Source organism: Podarcis muralis, chromosome 15 (genome assembly GCF_964188315.1).
Source record: "Podarcis muralis chromosome 15, rPodMur119.hap1.1, whole genome shotgun sequence".
NCBI classification, from domain to species: domain Eukaryota; kingdom Metazoa; phylum Chordata; class Lepidosauria; order Squamata; family Lacertidae; genus Podarcis; species Podarcis muralis.
In genome coordinates this window covers 13,145,936-13,169,295 of record NC_135669.1, presented here as the reverse complement: position 1 = coordinate 13,169,295, position 23,360 = coordinate 13,145,936, and the positions used below count along the sequence as shown (strand labels likewise).

Genomic DNA, 23,360 nt, shown 5'->3' with positions numbered 1-23,360 from the left:
AAACATATTATCCAGAAACACATCATCCTTATTCCCCCCCCATTTTACCTCCCTCCCCCCCCACAGACCCCCCCACCTTCCCTCAGTTCCAGTCTTTGATTTCTCTAAAAATGCTGTTTTCTGCATGTTACACAGTTGTATAGATCCTCAAACTATTTAGCTGATTATTATCAATAAAAAGTTTGTGAATGTTTATTCAAAACCAGCCAAGGAGTCCAGTTCGCTTTATTGCGTCTTCAAATACTTTGTAAAGGGTTCCCATTCATATCTAAAGTCACAGTTATCCTTGTCCCGTAGCTTGTATGTCAGTTTTGCCAGTTCTGCATAGTCCATCAATTTTTCTTGCCATGATTCTTTAGTTGGGGTTTCTTCAGTCTTCCATCCTTGCGCTATTAAAACTCTTGCGGCCGTTGTCGCATACATGAAGATGTTTTTCAGCTTTTTTGGCAGATCTTTCCCTACAATCCCTAATAAAAATGCTTCAGGTTTTTTAACAAATGTTAAATGGAACATTTTCTTCAATTCGTTGCATAAAAAACAGTAATATTTTGCCTAACACCTCAATTCAGTAGCTCATGAGTTTACATATTATGGCGGATAAAGTTTTCAATGATTAATAGCCATGATAACTAAAATGGAGCCTCCATGTCAGAGGCAGCATATCTCTGGGGCTGGCGTCAGACAAGGAGGGGAGGGCTATCCCGTTCAGGATAACCTTCTGTAACCTTCCAAAAACATTTGGCTGCCTGCTGTGGGAAGTAAACGGCTAATCTGGCCGCTTTCTAGAGAAAGACTACATTTCCCACAAACCTCCTCTGTGTCATGTGTTGGGGGAGGGAAGCCTTTACGTCATTTCCTGCGGAGAAATCGTGGACGGGGCGGCATGCCTGCGCTCAGAGGCTTTTGCTCTCAACGAACGTCTGCGTAAAAGGTAGGAACACGGGAGTCGCGCGTTCACAGCGCATGTTTTAACACGGGAGCAAATCCCACAGTGTTCGATGGGCTTACTCTTGAGTAAGTGCGTTTAGGATCGCTCCCTTAATGAAGCTGATCGCCTTCACAGGCAGCCTTATGGCGGTGTTGATTGGATCGCCCGTCTCTCCCCCACCGCTGTACATATAACAATTCTGAACCCTTTGAAAATTATATATATATGGGGGTTTTGGGGGGTGTTACTAGTTGGCCTGTTCTGATTAGCCTTCCGTGATTAGCTCTTACACTGGCCGTTTCTGTCCGAAATTAGTGGCCCGACTTCAAACCCTGAGCCACGATCACGCGTGTTCGAAGTACTGAGAACCGCACGTGGGGAACACGCAGGTCCTGCTTGCTGATGTTTCGTAGGCACGTGGATGGCCACTGTGAGAACAGGATGCTAGATTGGACGGACCATCGGCCTGATCCAACAGGGCTCATCTTCTGCTACGCACACTCACTGGGTGCAGGGTTTGAAATCCCATTGAGTAAAGATGCATCTAGGATGTTGTAATCCTTAGCAGGTAGCTTCATTGACCTCAATAGCAGTTACTTCCGAATAAAGATACACAGGATAAGGCTGCTCGATTCACTGGTGCAAAAAGCACTTAAATGCATGCCTATTCTCATGGACCAGTGTGTTCAATTGTCCAATAACAGTATATTTTAATGTTTTTCTAGTATACTTGTTTTCTTTAATTAAAAAAACAGTCAGTAGAGAATTGGTGTCGGTTGACTTTGTGTTCTAGCATTATCTTCACATAGTAGGAAGAAAAAACTGCTTTCCCCACACCTTGCAGAATCTTAGCACCTCTATCATGCCCACATTTTATAAGCTAGAAACCCCTGAATGCTGTAACATTTCCTCATAGTGGAGTTGTTCTACTCCCTTAATCATTTTGGTTGCCATTTTCTTGATGTGCAGGAGCCTTTTTGAGGTACGGCAACCAGAATCATACACTATTCGAAGTGTGGTTGCAGCATGGATTTGTATAAGGGCCTCCTGTTGGTGGTTTCAATCGCTTTCCTAACTATCCCTAACATGGAATTTGCCTTTTTCATAGCTACTGCATGCTAGGAAAACATCTTTCTCAAGCTATCTGCCACAACTCTCAAATCTCCTTCCTGGCCAGTTAACACCAGTTCAGACGCTATAAATACATGGGAAGTTATTGGGGGTTTTTTTGCATCAGCATGCATCACTTTCCACCGATCAAGGGAAGTAATAGTCCCACTATATTCTGCCCTGGTCTGACTATACCTGGAGTACTGTGTCCAGTTCTGTTAAGGATATTGACAAGCTGGAATATGTGCGAAGGGCAACCAAGATGATAAAGGGTCTGGAAACCAAGCCTTATGAAGAACGGTTGAGGGAATTGGGTAAAGAGGAGACTGAGAGGTGATAGCTATCTTCAGATATCTCAAGGGCTGACACATGCAGTATGGAGCAAGCTTGTTTTCTCCTTCTCTGGAAAATAGGACTTGAACCAATGGCTTCAAGTTGTAATACAGGTGATTCCGATTAAGCATCAGGAAGAACTTTCTGACAGAATTGTTTGACAGTGGAATGGACTCCCACAAGAGGTGGTGGACTCTGTCAAAATCTAGTTGAGATTCCTGTATTGCAGGGGATTGGACCTTTAGGGGATCCCTTCCAACTAAGATTGTATGCATTTTTAATGGTCCTTCACCCAGTCAGGAGATATTCTTTTGGCGCTCCAGGCAATCCCTTTTGGTTTTAATCACCTTAAATGAGAGCTTTCCAAACTGTATGTTGTGACATGTTAGTGTGTTGGCTGCTGTGTGTAGGTGGGTCCCACAAATGCTCCTTCCGGGCTGGGAAAAGGGTTAGTTTAACCTCTGGTTTGATAGTAAAACTGAATTACTGTGTCGCGAAATGATGCAAAACTGAATTGCTGTGTCATGAAATGATGCACGCCTAAAAAGCCAGCGTGAAAAGTTTGGAAAGCTCTGCCTTAAACCATTTGGTGTCATCAGCAAACTTGGCCACCTCACTGCTCCCTGATTCCAGAGTTATGAATAAGTTAAAAAGCTGTTTTCATTACAGATCTTGGGAGAACCTTGCTTACTAAAGCCTTCCATTGTTAGAACTGTCAATTAGTCCTACTCTCCGCTTAGCATTCTTTAACCAGTTAAGTCCAGGTACACATCCAAGATCACCCCATTTGCATAATACTCTCGCAGAACTCTAAAATGGTTAGGTAGACAAGACTTACCCTTACAGAAGTTATCAGCAAGACTTCTATAGGGTTGGTAATTTTATTGTTAACAGTTTCCACCAGTTTACCAGGAAAAAACATTAAGCTAACTGGGCTGTAATTTCACATTAAGGGTAAGAAAAAGTGTCAACTAGCTCAAGTTTTACAGATTCTGGCAGTTCATGTACCCAATGAGTTCTTACCCATGAAAATCATGCCACAATACTGCTTGTCTTAGAGACAGGAAGGCCTGGGAAAAACCCAGAAAAAAACCAGGGCTTTCCCCCCCCAAAGCTTACCCTCCGTTTTCTAGGTTTTTTCCAGGCCTTCCCATCTCTAGTCTGAACAGAGGACAGAGGTGTGTGCAGGCGTGTGTAGAAATTAGCCCATTGTACAAAGATAGAATTTGGACCAGTTATTCTGCCCATTTCTCCCCCTTCAGCCCTACCCACCACTGGTATATTACCCAGAAGGAAAAGCAGCCTTCCTTCTGGCTAAAGCAGTTTCCTTGCTCCACTATATAGTCATATCCCAGGTTACAGACGCTTCAGGTTGCATTTTTTGGGTTACAGACGCGCTGAAACCTGGAAGTACCAGAACGGGATACTTCTGGGTTTTGGCGGTCACGCATGCACAGAAGCGCCGAATTGCAACCCGCGCAGACGCACCATTGCGGGTTGCAAACATGCATCCCACACAGATCACATTCGCAACCTGAGCGTCCACTGTACTCAGAAGTTTCAGTGTGTTCACTGGTGCTTACGCTTACAGCCAGGCATAATTAAAATCTTCTCCAATTGTCCATTGTCTTCTCCAATATGCAACCCATATTTCATTATATCCGTAGTGTTTCCACGTAGGGAAAGAAACTTAGAACAGAAGAAAAGCACTTTGCACGAGAACCTTAGTACAAGTAATTCTGGTTTATAGGGGAGCATGTGGACGCCCACTGTGCTCCACCCCTCCACTATCAGTGATGTTTTGGGGCTACTTCTAGGTTTGGCACCTAAACTGTGAGTTGCCTGTATATAGGTATTTTATTATTACTCTCTTTTTTAATATATTTTTATTGTTTTATAAATGTGTTTGGATTTTATTGCTTAACATGTTAAAAACCTTCAATAAAATTGTTTTAAAAAATACATAGATATGAACCAAGACAATATTCCCAATTGGAAAAGAACCACATACCCACTTGAAAGTGAAGAGTTGTTTACAATGTAGCACAGCAGTCCCACACAACAACAATTGATAAATGAGGTGAAGCTTTTGACCTGCCTTCTGTTCCGGATAAAATATTACTTTCTCAACAAATTAACTAGTCAATAGAGAAACTAGAGGCAATCCTTTTATACCACACACTTTTAATTTAATCCATACATCTAGAAGCTAAACTTTCTTTAAAAACAACATCATACAGAAGTATGATGATTGCGCTAGGAAGAGGAAGTGGGTTTAAAAGATCTTGCAATAAAAATAAAAATTATTCTCATTGACATATACTTCAGTAAACTTTGGTTCATCTTCTGCCTGGCTTCTGATGAGGCAATATTAATCTCTAAATGATCCTATATGGGACAACTATTCAAGAAGCACGAATAAGTAAAATCCTTTTGTGTTGTGGGAACACTCATTCTGAAAGCCAGATTTAAAACCAATAAGGATTTGAAAGGGTTTCAAAGGAAACAAAATAGCTTAGCTGCTTGCCTGGAGTAGTTAGATATTTGGGCTGTGCTAAGCAAGGCATGCTCCTGTGGATGGCACTATAGAGACCTCTGCATTTCTAGGAGGAGTAGGTATTCCTAGGCATCACGCCATTTGCCAGGTCACAGCGTATTCCCCAGCGCAGGGCAGACCTCTTTTTCTCTGTAGGCACCAGGTAGTTGTTGGGAATATAAATGTGCTGAGCCCTAGGAGGCAATTCTGACTTGCAGAGCATCTGTTCCCGGATGCTCCAGCGCACCCCTTTCCTGGGATCTTCCCCGGGTAGCCGCAGAGATTCCCAGTCATGCTTATGCTCCAAGTAACGGGCTACCCGGTCGGTCTTCATTCTGTTCCGGCTTAGCTGATCAAATCTTGGTAATATGAAGGATTTTGGGTGGCCAGCAACAATCAAGTCCTGCTCATAGGATGTGCTGCTGCGGCTCTGGCTCTCTCTTTGCGAGCTTTGGCTCTGGCTCTCTGTAGTTATCCAGGAATAAGCCGTCTCAGACTCTGGGCAAATGCTTGGCTCGCTCTCCTCCTCGGACTCTTCTTTCTCTTGCTGAGTCTTCAGACTGTGCATTCTTTGACTCAACTCCCCATACTCGGGGTCACTCTGACTGCTGGTCTCTGGTGTGCTGGTGATGGACTCATCCGTCACCTCTACTTCTCCATCAGGCCTTCGCCTCAGAACTTTCCTTTTTATTATAGGTTTCCTAGCAACTCTGGGTTCCTCGGGAGTCTTTGCTTGCAAGGTGGGTCCCGAATGAAGATGCCTAATCTTCACAGGAAGTGTGGGTCTGACCAAAGAGGCCACCGAGGCTCTTGTGTAGGGGTCCAGCTGAGGTGCAAAACACATCTTCCTTGGGCTATCACCTTCTCCCTGTTCTGCGCAAAGGCGGATGAATGCCATTGCAGCTTCTTTGAGCCGATCTTCATGGCTCATAGAGGCCCAGCGGGGACGATCAAGTCCCATGAATGTTTCCATTGCTTCTCTTGGCTTGGTGCAGTCACTGATTCTAAAAGAGAGAGATGTTAATTCTCACAGTGTGCTATATCTACCCAAAACAAGTTTAAGTACAGTGGCACCTCGGTTTTTGAGCATCTCAGAAGCCGAACGTTTGGGTTTTTGAGCGCCAAAAACCCAGAAGTAAATGCTTCTGTTTTCAAACGCACCTCAGAAGTTGAACAGTTTTCCGCTGAGTTTTCCCCAATTTTCTCCATTGAAATTGCAGGCCATCCTTTGCACCTCGGTTTTCGAACATTTTTGAAGTTGAAAGGTCTTCCGGAACGGATTACATTCAAAAAGCGAGGTACCACTGTACTAAATTTATTCACTGACTGAATAGTCATTTACCTATTTCCAGCAAGAATTTGCTTTCACTTAAGTCAGCTTAGGATACAATAAAAATCCTGAGTACTGCTGCGTTACAATGTTCCCCCTTTGCAGTACGTTGGAGAACGTGTTAAGTCTTACAGTTATTAGCTATACTAGTGGGTTTCAAATTATTTTCCAGCAAATCCTGAGGCTGTTTAGTAATGTATCAGATTCCACAATGGGAATCAGTAATGGTGGATCTGAATCCCTGAAAGGCAGTTTGCCTGCAACTTGAAAATCTTCCTCCCTGATGTTAAGTATGCTTTATGGTGCACGTTCAGTTCACACTGGGAACTGCGAGACCCAACAGGGCGGACCAGTATCTCACATGAAATATGTGCACTTCAGAACAAAAAGGGTTTCCTTATGCAGGAGTAGCCCAAGGGTGTCAAGAGCAAACCCTTTCGGTCCCCTACACCTTGCAGTCCATGTAAACAAAAAACATGTCCTGAAAGCCCACTGGGAATTAGTATGACTTTATCAGTAAATGGAGAAAGACATGCACTCACAATTCATTACGTTCAAATATGCAATACAGTATAGGTAGAAAATAAAAGCAGAAAGCTGGGTAGCACGTTGACTGTCCCCAGCTGAACAGCCTCTCCTCTATCAGCAAATACAAAAGTTTGAATTGTAGAAACTCGTTTTCCCTTCCTAGGGACTCTCACAATGGCCAGAGATGGAGCAGAAACAGAGAAGCTACTGAAGAGAGTCCAGGAACTGGAAGACATGGTGCAAAGGCTGCAAGAAAAGCTAGAGAGCAAGCAGACTGCAGGCACAGAAGGCAGCCTCTCAGCAGCAGGGAAGACTAAGAAACGGCAGCAGCGGCCATTTGATTTTAGTGCTTATGGCCAGAGACACGTGGCGCTGAAGATAGCCTACCTGGGCTGGGGATATCAGGGCTTTGCTAGCCAAGAGAACACCAACAATACTATTGAAGAAAAGCTGTTTGAGGCTCTCAGCAAAACCCGACTGGTAGCCAGCAGACAGACTTCCAACTATCACCGCTGTGGGCGCACTGACAAGGGAGTCAGTGCCTTTGGACAGGTGAGTTCCGCATCTGTCTATCCTCCATTTTTATGAAACCAACCTGCTCAACTCACAGCAGAAAATGAGTGAACCTGCTCAGAGGGTGAGGGAGGGGGGATGTGGATCCAGCAGAATATGAAATAAAGTGGGGGCAACAGCATTACCTTCTGTGATATTCCCGCTTAGCAAAGAGTTCTTAGCTGAATGTGGAGCTGAATACTGGGTATTAGATATGCTGATATCAAAACTCATTCAACGGGGCTTCCTCCCAGGAAAGTGTGTAAAATAGGGGTACCCAAACTTTAAGAGGGCCAGATTTGATGAAGTGAACATGTGTGAGGGCCGACCAAAGTCATTGAGGTTTTTTTAGAATTAAAGTTGTTGAGCTTCTTTTTTTAAAAAAGGATTTTACCCCAGGACATATACTGCCACGGGGGCCGGATTAGGCCCCCGAGATGGACTTTGGATGTGCCTGATGTAAAAGATTGTAGCCTGAGTTATCCAGGACTGCAAGATAAAACCTATCACCAGATCATTTCAGGTCCAAATAGTCATTGAGGAAGCTACACCAACACCATCGTATTTGGAAAATTCTCATTGATTCCGTAAAAAATAAAATAAATATTAGAGGTGTATTCAACTATGTTTTACTCAGAGCAGACACACTGAAATTAATGGACCTACCGTATTTTTCACTCTATAAGACGCACCCGACCATAAGACGCACCTAGTTTTAGAGGGGGAGAACAAGAAAAAAAATAATTTTCTCCCTCTGCGCAGCGCCCCTTCAGCGAAGCAGCAGGAGAAACAGAGTCCCTTCCATTTCTCCTCCCGCTTCGCTGAAGGGGTACTGCGCAGAGCCTCTCTGACGAAGCAAAGCCAGGAGAGCAAGAGGGATCGGTGCGCACCGACCCCTCTTGCTCTCCTGGCATCAGCAAAAGCAACGCGAAGCCATGGAGCCTGCATTCGTGCCATAAGACTCTCCGTAAGACGCACACACATTACTTTTTAGGAGGGGAAAAGTGTGTCTTATAGAGCGAAAAATACGGTAATTTATTCATGCCCATTAATTTCAATGGGTCTACTCCAAGTATGGCAAACTTGGGATCTACCCCCTTAGGTTTGTATCCAAAGTCGTGCTAAGTCATTCGTACAGTTTGCACAAGGATTGTGGATGGTGCAAGGTGCCCATGGGGGGGTGTCACGGAATGAGGGCACCAGATACTGCCCATAGTGTTGTTTTTGCATATTTTACTCCATATTATCCTTCTCCAATGTTTCAGGTGATCTCCCTAGATCTCCGCTCAAACCTGTCAAAGGATAAAGCAGCAAATAAACCCGAGGGTGCAACGAGGGACACAGCCACAAATACTGCAGAGGAGATCCACTACACACACATATTGAATCAAGTGCTCCCTCATGACATACGGGTACTGGCTTGGGCCCCAGTAGATCCCAGCTTCAGTGCTAGGTTTAGTTGCCTCAAAAGGACCTATCGCTATTTCTTCCCTCGTGCTGATCTAGATGTAGCTCTCATGAATACTGCAGCTCAGAAGCTCGTGGGGACCCATGATTTTCGTAATCTATGCAAGATGGATGTAGCCAACGGTGTGACCAACTTTCAACGGACAATTCTTACTGCAGAGGTGAAGCCCGTGGCTAGAGCAGAGGATGCAGAGCTGCACAACCCTTTCCAAATGTACCTGTTTGAAGTGACAGGCCAAGCATTCCTCTACCACCAGGTCCGTTGCATGATGGCTATTCTCTTCCTGATTGGACAAAGGATGGAAAAGCCAGAGATTATCGATGTGCTGCTGGATGTAGAGAACAACCCTCGGAAACCACAATACAGGTATGACTTTGCAAATAAATTAAAATATATAGCCAGTATAATATTTGTGTTAGATGTGAAACAAGCTTATTTTACTCATTAGCAGTGGATGCAAATCTTGGACAGAGGTCTTTCCTAGACCTAATATCAGAGAGCCGTTTTTAATCAGAGGTTATAGCGATTGAACCTGGGACCTTTTGTATGCAAGGCCTGTGTTCTGCCAGAGCTCTGAGCCATCACCATACCCCTGTCTTGCCTATGAAAATGCATGCCAGTCTTTAGCAAAGTCCTGGCAAACATAATTGGGATTTCTGTAGCTCTTTAGTACAGCTTTTCCAGTGCCATTGCTCCATAATACAATTGGACTGCAGGCAAAACCACATCAAGATGCTGAAGAGTGGGTGGAAAGGGAAGCTATAGATGTGCGTTAGTAAAGGTAAAGGGACCCCTGACCATTACGTCCACTTGTGGCCGACTCTGGGGTTGCGGCGCTCATCTCGCTTTATTGGCCGAGGGAGCTTCCGGGTCATGTGGCCAGCATGACTAAGCTGCTTCTGGCGAACCAGAGCAGCGAATGGAGACGCCGTTTACCTTCCCGCCGGAGTGGTACCTATTTATCTACTTGCACTTTGACATGCTCTCGAACTGCTAGGTTGGCAGGCACAGGGACCAAGCAACAGGAGCTCGCACCGACACGGGGATTCGAACCGCCGACCTTCTTATCAGCAAGTCCTAGGCTCTGTGGTTTAACCCACAGCGCCACCCACGTCCCATATAGATGTCATTAGTGTGCACTAAAAACTGCACTCCCGTTACTGGCACAGAAAGCTCAACATCAATTGCCTTACATGTATGGGAATCCAACACTATAAAAATTAATCACTGCTTTGTATCACATCAGATTGTTACTCAGTCTTATGCATGTACTTCCCTGTTTTAAGTCACAGACATCTGATTTAAGCTCCTTAACACCTTATCTTCTCCTTTTCTTGCAGCATGGCAGTGGAATTTCCTCTGGTTTTGTATGACTGTGAATTTGAAAATATCCAGTGGATCTATGATCGCAATGTCCAGGAGTTTAACGTCACTCATTTACAGCAGCTTTGGGCCAACCATGCTGTTAAAACGCATATGCTGCGTAGCATGTTAAAAGGGCTTGATTTTGCTGAGATGCCTACAGAGACAGGTAGGAGATGCATAGTTCTGTAGAATTCTAACCGTATTCACTGTTGCTAGGTATGAGTGTGGCTCTAAGGCACTATTCTAGTGATTACATATATGGGTACAGAACTGGGTAATTTAAAAGGGGATAGAAGCAACTGGTGAATAATAATATGCTACACATGACTTGTTGACCTGTTGGCACTTGTTATGTTTTCAGGTTCAAGCAACAGCACAATTCGGTGGGGAGAGCTGAAACCCCCAGTCCACAATCAGATCAGTGCCTTAATCGAGGGAGCAAAAGCCCGAAACTACAAGCCATTAATGGATCGCCCCAAATGTGAAGGGTTGGAGTCTCGCATCAGTTACTTTGTGCGTAGAGGACGCATTGAACTTCCACACCTTAAGAAAACAAAGCACTCTGAAAAGGAATCGGATGAAGAGATGGAAGTTAAGAGCAGCCACAGCAAAAGTGTGGAGACAGACAATGATGTTCCAGAACAAGCTGCAAAAAGAGTCTGTACGAGTTCAGACTGAAGTTTCCACGCCATCTCTTATCTCCAAGCAGATATCTCCAGATCTCTTCTCATGCAAACCTGTTGGGATCCTTATTTACTTTTGTTCTTTTTAAGAACACAGGCATACCACTAAATGCTTTGCATTTAAGAAATAAACATTTTTTTAAATAATAGCATAAAGCAGGTGTGAAATTGTTTTCAAAATACAGGTAAATCCCTTTATTAGCTCCACATTCTCTTCCTACTGCTACAACCACTGAAAGCATCTATAGCTCTTAGAACAGTTGTAAGCAATTTATCATTGCCAAAACAAATCTGTAAAACAGGTGGGTAACTGTATGGAGAGGAGTAAGTGGCCGCAGATTAGGGTCTTCTTATATGGCCACCACATCACAAGCTGGATATGTGAATCAGCCTTGTCATATCAATGGAGCTGGGTGTGGTGCCTTTTTTTATTTACAAGAATAAACAAGTAGTAACATCTTTAGGTTGGGACTCACCTCTTTCTACACTTCCTTATGTTCAGCCTCATCCTGCTCTTCCATATGGATGAAGTGATAGGAACAAAGGAGCAAAATAAAAACTAGGAAAAGCTGGACTAACTAGGTTACTAGGACCTCAGAAAAAGAGAAAGAACAGTTCCACTAGTCAGGGATGTGATGAGCAGATACGTTGTGGCCTATTAGAAAGCATAGCAGCCACTCAATAGTTACTTTAGTTAAAATTCACATGAAAAAGATCATTTGTATGTATTACTTCACTGTACACAGGTTGTACAATGACAATAAAGTTGTTGTTGTTGTTGTTGTTGTTATTATTATTACATTAATTGATTTGGCACCATGCCACCTGGTCAATCCCTTTCTACTGCAGTTTAACAGTATAACTTATTCCAATGCCAGTTTACATTGGGGTGGGGCCACAATCCTACAGAAGTTTAATTGGAACTAAGCCCCATTGAATTTAGTGGAAGTCGTTCATAAGGAAATATATTTTAAGACTGCAGCTTTTGTTTAAAGCTTACCTTACTGTAATTTAAACCCACTGTTTCTACTTTAAAAAGGTAAAGGTAAAGGTACCCCTGCCCATACGGGCCAGTCTTGCCAGACTCTAGGGTTGTGCGCCCATCTCACTTAAGAGGCCGGGGGCCAGCGCTGTCCGCAGACACTTCCGGGTCACGTGGCCAGCGTGACAAGCTGCATCTGGCGAGCCAGAGCCGCACACGGAAACGCCGTTTACCTTCCCGCTAGTAAGCGGTCCCTATTTATCTACTTGCACCCGGGGGTGCTTTCGAACTGCTAGGTTGGCAGGCGCTGGGACCGAACAACGGGAGCGCACCCCGCTGCGGGGATTCGAACCACCGACCTTTCGATCGGCAAGCCCTAGGCGCTGAGGCTTTTACCCACAGCGCCACCCGCGTCCCTGTTTCTACTTTAGTGGGTCTTAAAAGAACCACTAATCCTCTTTTGACATCCCTTTAAATAGTTAGCGTGTGTAAAATCTCGAATGCATAAGGTTTGTTCCAGCTTGCAGTGTTGGGCTTCTCTTCCCAAGTTATTCTGAGCAATGTTGCTCTTTGAGGGGAACCGGAGTCTCCTAGCAGCTTCTCAGCACCCTTGGCAAACTACAGATCCCAGGAGAGGCTTCTTTGGAAGAAGCAACGAGTGTTTACAGCAGTACAATGCTGCTTACATTGCAGAGTGCTGATAGGATCTAGGTTGGAAACAGGGCTTTAAAAAAAAAAAAAAAGGCCCAGAGCTAATGCTGCGGCCAGTGTGGTACTAGAGAAAGGATGGGGACCCTGTGGCTCTTGGGGTGATGCTGTGCTCCATCTCTCATCCACCCGTCAAGAGATTATGGCAGCTGGAGTCCTGGGCAAAGCCATGATTTATGGTTTGGGGTATTTTGGGGGGCGGGGCACCTGTCATCCTCTGTTTGCCTTGTCTACCACTCAATCAGGTTGCTAATACAGTGGTACCTTGGGTTATGTACACTTCAGGTTACATACACTTCAGGTTACAGACTCCACGAACGCAGAAATAGTACCTCGAGTTAAGAACTTTGCTTCAGGATGAGAACAGAAATCGTGCAGCAGCAGGAGCCCCATTAACTAAAGTGGTGCTTCAGGTTAAGAACAGTTTCAGGTTAAGAACAGACCTCCGGAACGAACTAAGTACGTAACCAGAGGTACCACTGTAGTAATAATAATTTTATTATTTATACCCTGCCCATCTGGCTGGGTTTCTCCAGGCACTCTGGGCAGCTCCCAGCAGAACACTAAAAACAGAATAAAATTTCAAACTTTAAAAACCTTCCTAAACAGCCTTCAGATGTCTTCTAAAAGTCAGATAGTCGTTTAATTCCTTGACATCTGCTGGGAGGGCGTTCCACAGGGTGGGCGCCACTACCAAGAAGGCCCTCTGCCTGGTTCCCTGTAACCTCACTTCTCGCAATGAGGGAACTGCCAGAAGGCCCTCAGAGCTGGACCTCAGTGACTGGGCTGAACGATGGAGGTGGAGATGCTCCTTCAGGTATACAGGACTGAGGCCATTTAGGGCTTTAAAGGTCAGCACCAACACTTTGAATTGTGCTCGGAAACGTACTGGGAACCAATGTAATAATAAATACTACTTCTTGTTGTTTAGTCGTTTCTGACTCTTCGTGACCCCATGGACCAGAGCACGCAAGGCACTCCTGTCTTCCACTACTACTACTACTACTAATAATAATAATTTATTATTTATACCCCACCCATTTGGCTGGGTTTCCCAACATCCTCCAAGTGACCCCAGGGATCATTTCGATTTCAAATATTCTGATTTATTTCGACATTTAGTTAAGCATATATATTTTTATTTACCTGATTCAGGGGGGAGGGGTCAGCTCCCCCCCATCCCCATGGCTGGAGTACCAACAACTGCAGAGCCACAGATTCCCCACCCTGGCTTAGAGCACCAGAGGCAGGGATAGGAAACTACCGTTCAAACCCCCCTTCGCAACGAAGCTCAGTGAACCACCTTTGAACCAACCACTGTATCTTTCGGCCTAACCTACCTCACAAAGTTCTTGTGAGAATTTTAAAAAGGAAGGGGGGGGGGGGATGAGAGAGGACAAGGCTCGGCCAGAAGCGAATGCGCGCGCATCTTCCACGACCGGCCACGTGCGCTTTCTGCCGGCCTGCGCCCTTCGCTTAATACCTGATCGCTGCTGCCGCCGGCTCCGGCTCCTTCTGCCCTCGCGCGACGACGGTTACTCCGCCGCACAACTGCCGTTGTTCAAACCGAAAAGGAAATAGCAAGGTCCGCCCTCTTTCCATGATTGGTCCGCTCCCGTTCCGCCATCTTTCATTGGTGCGCCAACATTCTTCTCCCACCCACTGCACGTAAGGACTGCTTTTCATTGGATACGGAGAACGCCGCACGGCTATCTCATTGGAGAGGAAGGGAGGACCTTGCTCGAGATTAGCCGGAACCTCTTCTAATGCCCTGCCCTGCTTGGTTTGCCGCCATGGTAGCGCGCGAGCGAAAGGGGAGGGCGGCGCAGGCCACGCCCACATCCGGGTTCCGTTTGCTTTTTTCGGACAGCCCTAAACAAGATGGCGGCTCAGAGTGGCGCCCCTCACCGCGCTCTGCGGCTCGTTTTGAAAGCTGGCCGGAGGGCCTTTTCTCACAGCCAGGGCGCGGCCGCCCCTCTCAGCGCCCAGCAGCTGGCGGAGAAAATACGAGCCGAGAAGCAGGAGCAGAAGAAAAAGCAGGCCGAGGTGAGTCCGTTGGTCAGTTGGGACTCTATTTCCCAGAGTGCATTGCGCCGGGAAGGAAAGACTACACTTCCCAGCATGCAACATTCTTCAGCAGCCCTTACAGGGGTTGGTGTGTGGTTCCATATGCAATTTAAGGTTGGAACTCCCAACCCAATTCTTTCTTTTGAAAAGCTTTTTTATTTGATTTTACAGGCGTAAAGTTATAACAATACCAAGTACTGGTATTGTTATACCAATACATATCCACATTTAGAGATTTCTCTGAATATCCAGACTTACCAGCCATGGGTCTTTTTGTCAACATTTTCAACTGCATATTATTTCATGACCATTTTTTGTATCTCTCCATATTGTCCATAGTGGTTGTTACATTACAAGTGAGATTAAAATCCTGCTAATGTTTTCATCTGCTTACAGTGGTCTCCTAAATAATCAACCTTTACTTCTATATCGTGTAAACACTCAAGCTCCTGGCAAAACCTAAACATAGGTTTTGTTTTTAATCTTGGATTTAACTTTTGTAGTTAAATTGTTATGTATGATAATTTATGTCATCGTTTATCATACACACCCCTGCCTTATTTCTGCCTTGACAGGGTGTGGGGGAAGCAAAATATATAGCTAACAAAGTAAATTAAAGCTGAAGGCAACTTCCATAAAATAATATGATGTGACTGCATGCAGGCTCCTGTTTTATACTTTCTGACATGTAGTGTTGCTTGGGGCAGCGTATCCTCTCTCTTAAAAAAAATAATCCAGTTCTACTTAGGTCATTGTGGCTGTTGAGAATGTACCCTGTCCGAAACTCTTGGGAGCTGCTGCCAGTCGGTGCAGGCTATGCTGGCAATGGCCTGGTTCTATATAAGGCAGCTTCCTGTGTTCCAGCTAAAAGTCACGCAAGTTCATCGTGGCATAAGCGTACAGGGACCAGGGACCAAGCTGGCACATGCATGGTGTTATCTTCATAAAGACAGCTTCTTATGGTTTTTGTTAAAGTTAGCTATTGTTTCTTAAAATGCTTACGGAGAGGAGGAGCCTAATAGAGCTGATCTTCCAACAGTTTTAGTGGAGGGGTCTGAACTCCCATCTCTCCTGCTGCTGTAATCTGATAGAACACTTGAATTAGCTTGAGTGGTGGAATCCACAAGTAGAGGCTGTTTTTCCTTTCCTGCAGTGCCTGCTTTTCTGAAAGACCACCACCACGCTTTTCCACCCGCACCTTTTTGTTGTGGGGAAATGGCCAGAGGGAAAATAAATAAACATTCCACCTCTTCTTCCACATCTTTAATTGACTTGCTTGTTGCAAGTTGGTGGCAGAGATTTATGATTTCCAGTTGCAGTGCTATTTTCTTAGCAATTAAGGTGTGTCTGTGTGTGTGTGTGTGTGTGTGTGTGTGTGTGTGTATGTGTTTGTGTATAGAGAGGGAGAGAGATCTAGTGTATTTTTTCATCAGTAGTTTCCGTTCTTATCTTTTTAAAAACCATTTATTTCTTTTTGCACATGCATGCCTATACTTATTTTGTGACACCAGGAATGATACAATAAAGGATTGATGAACTACTTTGTTCTTTCTTCCCTGGTCCTTCAAAGGTTCCTAAAGACAGAGTATCACGGCGGGTGCAAGAACTTGCTCAGCTTACGAAGCAGTTGCAGCGGGTTCATCCTAATGTGTTGGCCAAGGCACTAAAAAATGGAATCCTCTACCAGAACAAAGAGATTGTGGTGATTAACAAACCTTATGGCCTCCCTGTTCATGGTGAGAGGAATGAGTGGTGTGATGTTACTGAAAGACTGTTATAGTGGATTGGTAGTTATAAAGAGAGGATGGAGGAGCTGTGGCCCTTCAGATGTTGTTGGGCTTCAGCTCCCATCGGCCTCAGTCAGCATGGCAAATGGTCAGAGGTTGTCATCCAGAAACATCTAGAGGACCACAGGTTCCTCATTGCAAAGAGCCCTGCTAACTATCCAGATATCTCCTCCTCTATGACTTAATCAGAGTCATTGCTTTTATTTGTTTTTGAGGTCTGTACTGGCTTTTCAACAGGTTAAATGTGAATTCATTCTGTGGAGCAGAATCCTAGTTACCCTACTCTCAGCGATACTGAGAGGCAGTATAACCTTCTGAATTAGATGTTGTGGGTGAGGGGATGACAAAAGGATAGTTTTCTCTCATCATCCTCTGCTTAAGAGCTTCCCAGATTGCCGGACTAGTGTCTTATTAACTTTAGTCTTCCCAGAGAGACATTTCTTCTACATTATAAGCAATGAAACCTCAATGCGGCATGTACATGTAGGAGCTGCCTCTGCCATTGCCACCTGTGTTCTGAGTGCTACACAGACCAGCTTGCCAATAATAATTCAGGAGGTGTTTCTCTTGTGTAAGTCTTTTCTACTTCTACTGGAAAGGTACACACTACAGAGGCAGCAACTGTGGAATGTGACTATCTCCTTCCTGGGGAAATGCAATAGGGTGTGGGGTTAATCCCCGCACACACACAAAATCTATTTTTTTCTACTAGGGAAGAGAGACAAAGGGGAGCAAAGCAAATACAGCACTTCTCAATTTTCCCATATACAGTTGCTTGGTATTCAAGTAACAGCTTTTGGCTTCTGGCTATAATTGAACAGATGCGTGCGTAATTATGTGGACATCTAACAGTCTTTCCAATTTGCTTAGGAGATGCTTGTGAGAATCTGGGCTTCAGGAAAAATATCCTTTTAGATCTGTGATATTGGTGTGTTTACACATTGCAGGTGAAGTTGCTAAGGGAAAAGAAATTGCTCTTTGGAGGCTATGTGATCAAAGCTGTTTCTGCTTTCCTTCCAGGTGGCCCCAAGGTAAAAATGTGCATCACTGATGTGCTGCCAGTACTGGCAAAGATGTTGGATGGCATGAAAGCTGAACCCCTTCATCTCTGTCACCGGCTGGATAAAGAAACAACTGGAGTGATGGTGCTTGCCCGGGATGAGGACACCGCACACCAGATCCAGCAGCTCTTCAAAACCCGACAGGTGGAGAAAAAATATTGGTATGAGACACATTACTGGGGTTCATAGACTCTTCCCAACTCCCACCTTCAGCTTTTATAGAAACTTTGACTTCTTATAAGCCAGTAGCCCCTTCAGCACTGCATCTCTGGGACAGTGCCTGTTAATGAAATGCTGAATTCATTTTCTTTCCCTCTTGAAAGGAGAGATGATGGCTGTAACAAGCTGAAATATGACACTGTTCATCACTTGTTATCTTGGTAGGGCGATCTGCATTGGAGAACCAAAGCCAGCAGAGGGAGTGGTGGATATTCCCATCATGGAGAAGGAAGCCGAGGGCAACCAATTGCACTATAAAGTGAGTTTGCTTCCTGTCAGCAGTGTCTTGACTCTTCTAGCCACACCATTTCACAGGAGGGCTTTCTGATGCTTTCCAGTTCTCCCAAGCACCAAGGCACTGATTTATTATTTAAGCTTTATTCCTGGGAAATTCAACACAGTGTGTGAGTTGGATTTGGAACAGCTTTCCAGTGTCAGTTCCGCAAATCATGGCAGTCAGATGGGCACATATAGGGACACGGGTGGCGCTGTGGTTTAAACCACTGTGCCTCTTGGGCTTGCCGATCAGAAGGTCGGTGGTTCGAATCCCCACAACGGGGTGAGCTCCCGTTGCTCTGTCTCAGCTTCTGCCAGTCTAGCAGTTCGAAAGCATACCAGTGCAAGTAGATAAATAGGTACCGCTGTGGAAGGAAGGTAAATGGTGTTTCTGTGCGCTCTGGTTTACATCACGGTTTAGTCATGCTGGCCACATGACCCGGAAAGCTGCCTGTGGACAAACACTGGCTCCCTTGGCCTTGTAAGCAAGATGAGCGCCGCAACCCCATACTCACCTTTGACTGGATTTAACTGTCCAGGGGTCCTTTACCTTTTTCTTTTTATATAGAGTAGTAAAGGGATCCTGCAAATTCCCAAGCTGTTAAGAGTTTTATATGATAATAGTTATACCTTGAATTTGGCCAATAGCAAATGCACAACTAGTGCAGCTTTCTGAGCAGAGGTGTCCTACGCTTACAGGACCTCACTTCTGTCAGCAACTGTGCTGCAGCATTCTGCACTCCATCTCAAGAGCAAGGGAAGCTCCACATGCCAGTAAACCATTCTTGAAGTAACCAGTGCCTGAACTACTAGGGTCATACACTCCCATTCCAGGGGCAGCCATAACTTTGCACCAGCTACAACTGGTAAAAGGCCCTTCTATTCACTGATGCTGCCTGATCCTTCAGTGACAAAGTGCTGGGAGGTGGATAATGAGTGATGGACCTCTACGGCATGATACATCTATTTATCTCTCTTTGGCTTAGATGACACTTGCGCCAAACTATCGCATGTCCTCTGAGGATGGGAATATGTTCAAAGTCCGCAAGCACAGAGATGCCAGTATGGCAGTGACCCAGTACCGAGTGCTGAGTAGTTCCTCCTCTTGTTCCCTCCTTGAACTGCACCCAGTCACAGGTAAGGCCTCACATACATGCACAGGAACTGCTCAGGAACTTCTGCAGAGCAGTGCCATCAGCACTGAGTACTTAAAAGCCTTCCTGAGCATCTCTAAGCCTGACAGTTTTTCTTATTTGGGCATTTTAAAATTATTATTATTATTTGCCCCTTGTTCTGTTCAATTGAGTACAGAGCAAGTTTGGTCATCTTGAAGTCTTCTGGTGGAGCATACAGTAGTGTTTACCCATGCAGAAGTATATTTAATTTTACTTATTGAAAGGACTCATGTTGCTTTTCAGGGCGAAGCCCTGCTGTTCTTTGAGAGTCAGTGCAAACAGAAAAGCACATTACTGCTGAAGTACATGTAGGAAAAACAGGCTGCTGTTTGAAAAGGAAGGCATGAATGTGCTACTTGAATTATAAGCTTTTAATTTAATGACCAGCGATTTGTTCACACTATGATAGTGGTGCAGGAACTGCATTCCCTTTGGGGGCTGCATGTCAGAGGTAGATGAGTGGAGCCACCCTTTCTCTCCTCCTTCCTCCACCATTTCTAGCAAACTGCAAATGGAACTCAGTATGGGCAGCCCATTGCTAAGAATGAGCAGACGGGTGTATTTGGTGGTTGTGGCTTTCTCTATACATGTGTGCTTAATTTTTTCTCTTTGCCTTCCCCCTGTACGTAGGAGTGAAGCACCAAATCAGAGTCCACTTGGCCTATGGCTTAGGCTGTCCAATCCTTGGAGACCACAAATACTCCCATTGGAACAAGCTTGCACCACAGGTAAGAGAAGCATGATGAAAGGAGCTTATTCAGTGAAAGAAGACAGTAGGATGAAATAAGGGCCTCTTATGCCTCTGCTGTCACTGCACACCTATGCATGCTTACTTGAAAATTAGATTGGCACTGGTCAGATATTGGCAGGTGTTCCTTGATCCTTGAACAGTCCTGCCTACTTATCAGGACTGTTTTTAACAATGGGTGCTTACTTAAATTTTATTTTTTACCCTTTTTTTTGGACAAGTGTAGGCTGACCCTGACATTTCAAGTTCAAAGTGAAAGAGAAGAACTGTTCAGCAAATTGTTCCCTTTTTTTAAAAAAACCTTATGTAGTATTACTATGTGTTTAACTTATTTCAATTATATACTACTTAATTATAGTTGTCTCTAAGCAAGATCGACCCATACAACAGATTAAATCAGTTAAAAGCTAACTACAGTGGTACTTTGGGTTACAAACACTTCGGGTTACAGACTCCGCTAACCCAAAAGTAGTACCTCGGGTTAAGAACTTTGCTTCAGGATGAGAACATCCTGGGGCGGCAGCGGGAGGCCCCATTAGCTAAAGTGGTACCTCAGGTTAAGAATGGTTTCGGGTTAAGAACGGACCTGCGGAACAAATTAAGTTTGTAACCAGAGGTACCACTGTATTAAATCAGAAATGACTTAAAATACATGGTAATGTTGTAAGAATTACATGCAATGTTTTACTTTGGACAAGCTGTTATTGTGAACAATCATCAGTTTTCTAACTTCTCATAAGTATCAAATTAGTTTATGTATGATCTTTTGAGTGCTCTGAAAACATTAGGTTTTTACAACTAGTGGACTGGTTGAGTCTCAAACCCTACTTGGAAGTAGGGCTCATTATGGCCAAAGGTCCTTAAACCATGATTAAGTTTGCTTAGGATCCAAGCCTCAGCCAAGTTCTAGAAAGGAACCTGGCTTGCATTCTCATCCATTTCAAAATATATGGTGGGTGGGGTCTCAATTTGGTAGACTGATCTCCTGCCCTGCGGTGGTTGTCATCTGTTTCAAACTCCAGTCCAGTCCAAACAACCACTCCCTTTGCACCTGCTGCTAAATGCTTTAGGTAGGAAAGTACCAGGTACTAGTAGCCTCAGGCTACTGGCTACATAAACCTGGCTGACTTTTTACTGTGTATCAGTGACATTTTGAAAGAACCGCTTGGATGCAGATAAAAATTCATGGGCTGCCAGGTGTCCACTCCTGGTCTGTGTGAACGGCTGTCACACAGAAGACTGCAAGGGCTTGCTCTCTGCTGCCCAAGAAGGCAGGGCGAGATCTAAGGAGTGTATTATTCACTTATTTATTTAGAGCATATGTACTCAGCTTTCCAACCAAAAAGGTTGCCAGAGCGGCTTACATACAGTACATTAAAACAAGACAGTCCCTGCCTTCAGACTTATATTCTTTTTTTTAAAAAACAGATCTCACAATTCTTAAATAGTAGCTATAATGACCAGCTGGCATAGAAACAGATGAGGGGCAGGAAGTGACTGATGGAGCTGATCTTTCAGCAAAGCTGATGGAATGAGCCCTGCTTCCCTCCTTTCCCACTGAGGCAGCCAGATGGAATGACTGCAACCAGCTGACAGTTGTAGGAGAGGAGGCCTGATGGAGCTATTTAGTTATTTCAGAAAAATCATTTATATGCCTCCTTTAACCAGAAGTCATCCAGGTGGTATGCAACAGAATAACAACCCACTAAAACACATTGAACACCTGCCAGGACACCATCAGGGAGGGACCATTCCACAAGGCTCCTTAAATTACGGGAGGGTAGATCTTGGCTGAACAGGAGAAATACGTTGACAGGAAGAGCAGTTCATCTCTGGAACCAGTTACCTGAAGGGTAATTGCTGGCAGTCCTCATGTAGAGGTTTGACAGTCGACTCTTGGAGATTCTGTAGCCCTAGATTTCCTGCATGGAGTAGGAGTTTGGATGAGATGCTGCCATCCTGACCTGGAATCTGTAGAGCACTGCTATGGCTGAATCCAAAAGAGCTTTTAGTCTGAGTTGTTGTGAAGCACTAATCCAACTGGGTATTCGCTGCATCCTTTGGCATGTGCCTGCTGCATGCTGCAGTCTCTAGTGCTTCTAGAACTGTCCAGGTGCATATTTATTGGATCTGTTTGGAGATGAAGCAGTGCCATTTATGATATTAATATTAATTTTGTTATTATTACAAATCAAATACAGAGTAGCACTGATAGCTAGAACAGAGTAGACCGTTATTGCAAAAACGCAGCTTCGTCACACTGGCCACGTGACCCGGAAGTGTCTTCGGACAGCGCAAGAGAGCATTTCCACCTCCCAACACTTGGAGATCTAAAGTGGAAAGTTAAGAAATCCTTGCCATTTACCATTTACCATTTAACAATTTCTTTCCTCCTTTTTTGCAGAAGCTTCCAAAGGCTGCATTGAAGAGGCTGGGCTTGGAACAAGTCAAAGCTCGCCACCTCCCACTTCACCTCCATGCCTGCCAACTCACTCTGCCTGCAAAAAACGGCAGCGAAGAAGATAAAATCCACTTGGTTTGCAAGCCACCCCTGTTCTTCATTCGCTCCTTACAGCGACTGAAGCTGGAGTTCCCAGAAATACGAAATAGTGAACCAAAGCAATGATGGCCTGTGTAACTTTATTGGAGAAACGTGATTTTCTTGACCTCCTAGTTCCTGGAATTCCACTAAGTGCGGAGCTTTTTGGACTCTAAAGTGGCCAACCATGGAACTGCAAGATTTGCTTCTCCTAGAAGCCTACATCTGTCCAGAGAATCTTTGTGGCAAGTGCTGAGGCTCTGTATTCAGCTGCCATGGGAAGTGAAGACGGGGGTCCCAGTAGGTTTCAGACAGGGGTTTTTGAAGATGCAGTAGTCCTCTTGACGGACATGGCGATGGAGACAGCAGTCGAGGCATCTGTAACCCGTTCTTGCTTGAAGAAATTGACAGAATGGGCATGATGTAATTTTAACAGGGATTTTTTGAAGGAAGACTCATTCTGGAGTTTGTTCTTATGTAATAGTATGGAAGTCAGCTACACACTGAGAAGCCCTTGGGTTCAAATCATGCCTCTGCTGGCTTTAGACAGCTAGACTTTCTCTTAGGCCCAGTTCACAAGTAACACTCAGCCAGACCATGGCTTAATACAAATGAGTGGGTTCTGGGACAGAAGTGCTCCTGCTGCTCCTGCTGCTGCTGTGTGCTATTGGAGCTAAGCTATATTTTGGTTTAGTGTTGTGCCCAGACTTGAGCGTCCAAATCTACAGCCTGTGGTTTGTGGGTAGCCTGTGGGCCTCCAGATGTTTGCTGGATGACAGCTCACATCATCTATGACTACTATATGGAACCAATGGGGGGGGCACCAATTTCCAACCTCTGCCCTAGTGTAATATGGAGACTGGCTGCTGCACCATGTCTAGCCTCTTTGATTCTTGCATTTCCTCCTAAACTGCTGCTTAATTCAATAAAAAAAATTCCCCAAAGCCCTAACTGTTCCAAATGTT

General features: G+C 44.7%; 3 protein-coding genes across 11 annotated transcripts; 2 read left to right on the top strand and 1 right to left on the bottom strand.

Annotated features, from left to right (window-relative positions):
• Positions 1-837: 837 nt before the first annotated feature.
• On the top strand, positions 838-11,613 carry PUS3 (pseudouridine synthase 3). Of its 3 annotated transcripts, XM_028707393.2 has the most exons (6): positions 838-931; positions 2,037-2,125; positions 6,929-7,317; positions 8,583-9,151; positions 10,126-10,316; positions 10,512-11,613. In XM_028707393.2, the coding sequence occupies exons 3-6, from the start codon at positions 6,940-6,942 to the stop codon at positions 10,826-10,828; spliced, it is 1,455 nt and encodes a 484-aa protein (XP_028563226.2). In that variant the 5' UTR covers positions 838-931; positions 2,037-2,125; positions 6,929-6,939; the 3' UTR covers positions 10,829-11,613. The 3 variants fall into 3 exon arrangements, with proteins under 3 accessions (XP_028563226.2, XP_028563227.2, XP_077775896.1); XM_028707394.2 differs by lacking the exon at positions 2,037-2,125; XM_077919770.1 differs by lacking the exons at positions 838-931; positions 2,037-2,125 and adding an exon at positions 6,130-6,205.
• On the bottom strand, positions 4,527-14,286 carry HYLS1 (HYLS1 centriolar and ciliogenesis associated). 6 transcript variants are annotated; one of them, XM_028707395.2, is made up of 3 exons: positions 14,007-14,263; positions 11,310-11,342; positions 4,527-5,911 (listed from the first exon to the last, which is right to left on the bottom strand). In XM_028707395.2, the coding sequence occupies exons 1-3, from the start codon at positions 14,207-14,209 to the stop codon at positions 4,975-4,977; spliced, it is 1,173 nt and encodes a 390-aa protein (XP_028563228.2). In that variant the 5' UTR covers positions 14,210-14,263; the 3' UTR covers positions 4,527-4,974. The 6 variants fall into 6 exon arrangements, 5 of the variants coding, with proteins under 5 accessions (XP_028563228.2, XP_028563238.1, XP_028563236.1 ...); XM_028707405.2 differs by lacking the exon at positions 11,310-11,342 and adding an exon at positions 9,003-9,068 and having other exon boundaries at positions 14,007-14,080; XM_028707403.2 differs by lacking the exon at positions 14,007-14,263 and adding an exon at positions 13,670-13,851 and having other exon boundaries at positions 11,310-11,347.
• A 15-nt stretch (positions 14,287-14,301) lies between these two features.
• On the top strand, positions 14,302-23,342 carry RPUSD4 (RNA pseudouridine synthase D4). 2 transcript variants are annotated; one of them, XM_028707407.2, is made up of 7 exons: positions 14,365-14,569; positions 16,161-16,326; positions 17,398-17,599; positions 17,823-17,916; positions 18,920-19,070; positions 19,739-19,836; positions 22,261-23,342. In XM_028707407.2, the coding sequence occupies exons 1-7, from the start codon at positions 14,405-14,407 to the stop codon at positions 22,480-22,482; spliced, it is 1,098 nt and encodes a 365-aa protein (XP_028563240.2). In that variant the 5' UTR covers positions 14,365-14,404; the 3' UTR covers positions 22,483-23,342. The 2 variants fall into 2 exon arrangements, with proteins under 2 accessions (XP_077775897.1, XP_028563240.2); XM_077919771.1 differs by lacking the exon at positions 16,161-16,326 and having other exon boundaries at positions 14,302-14,569.
• The last annotated feature ends 18 nt before the right edge of the window (positions 23,343-23,360 follow it).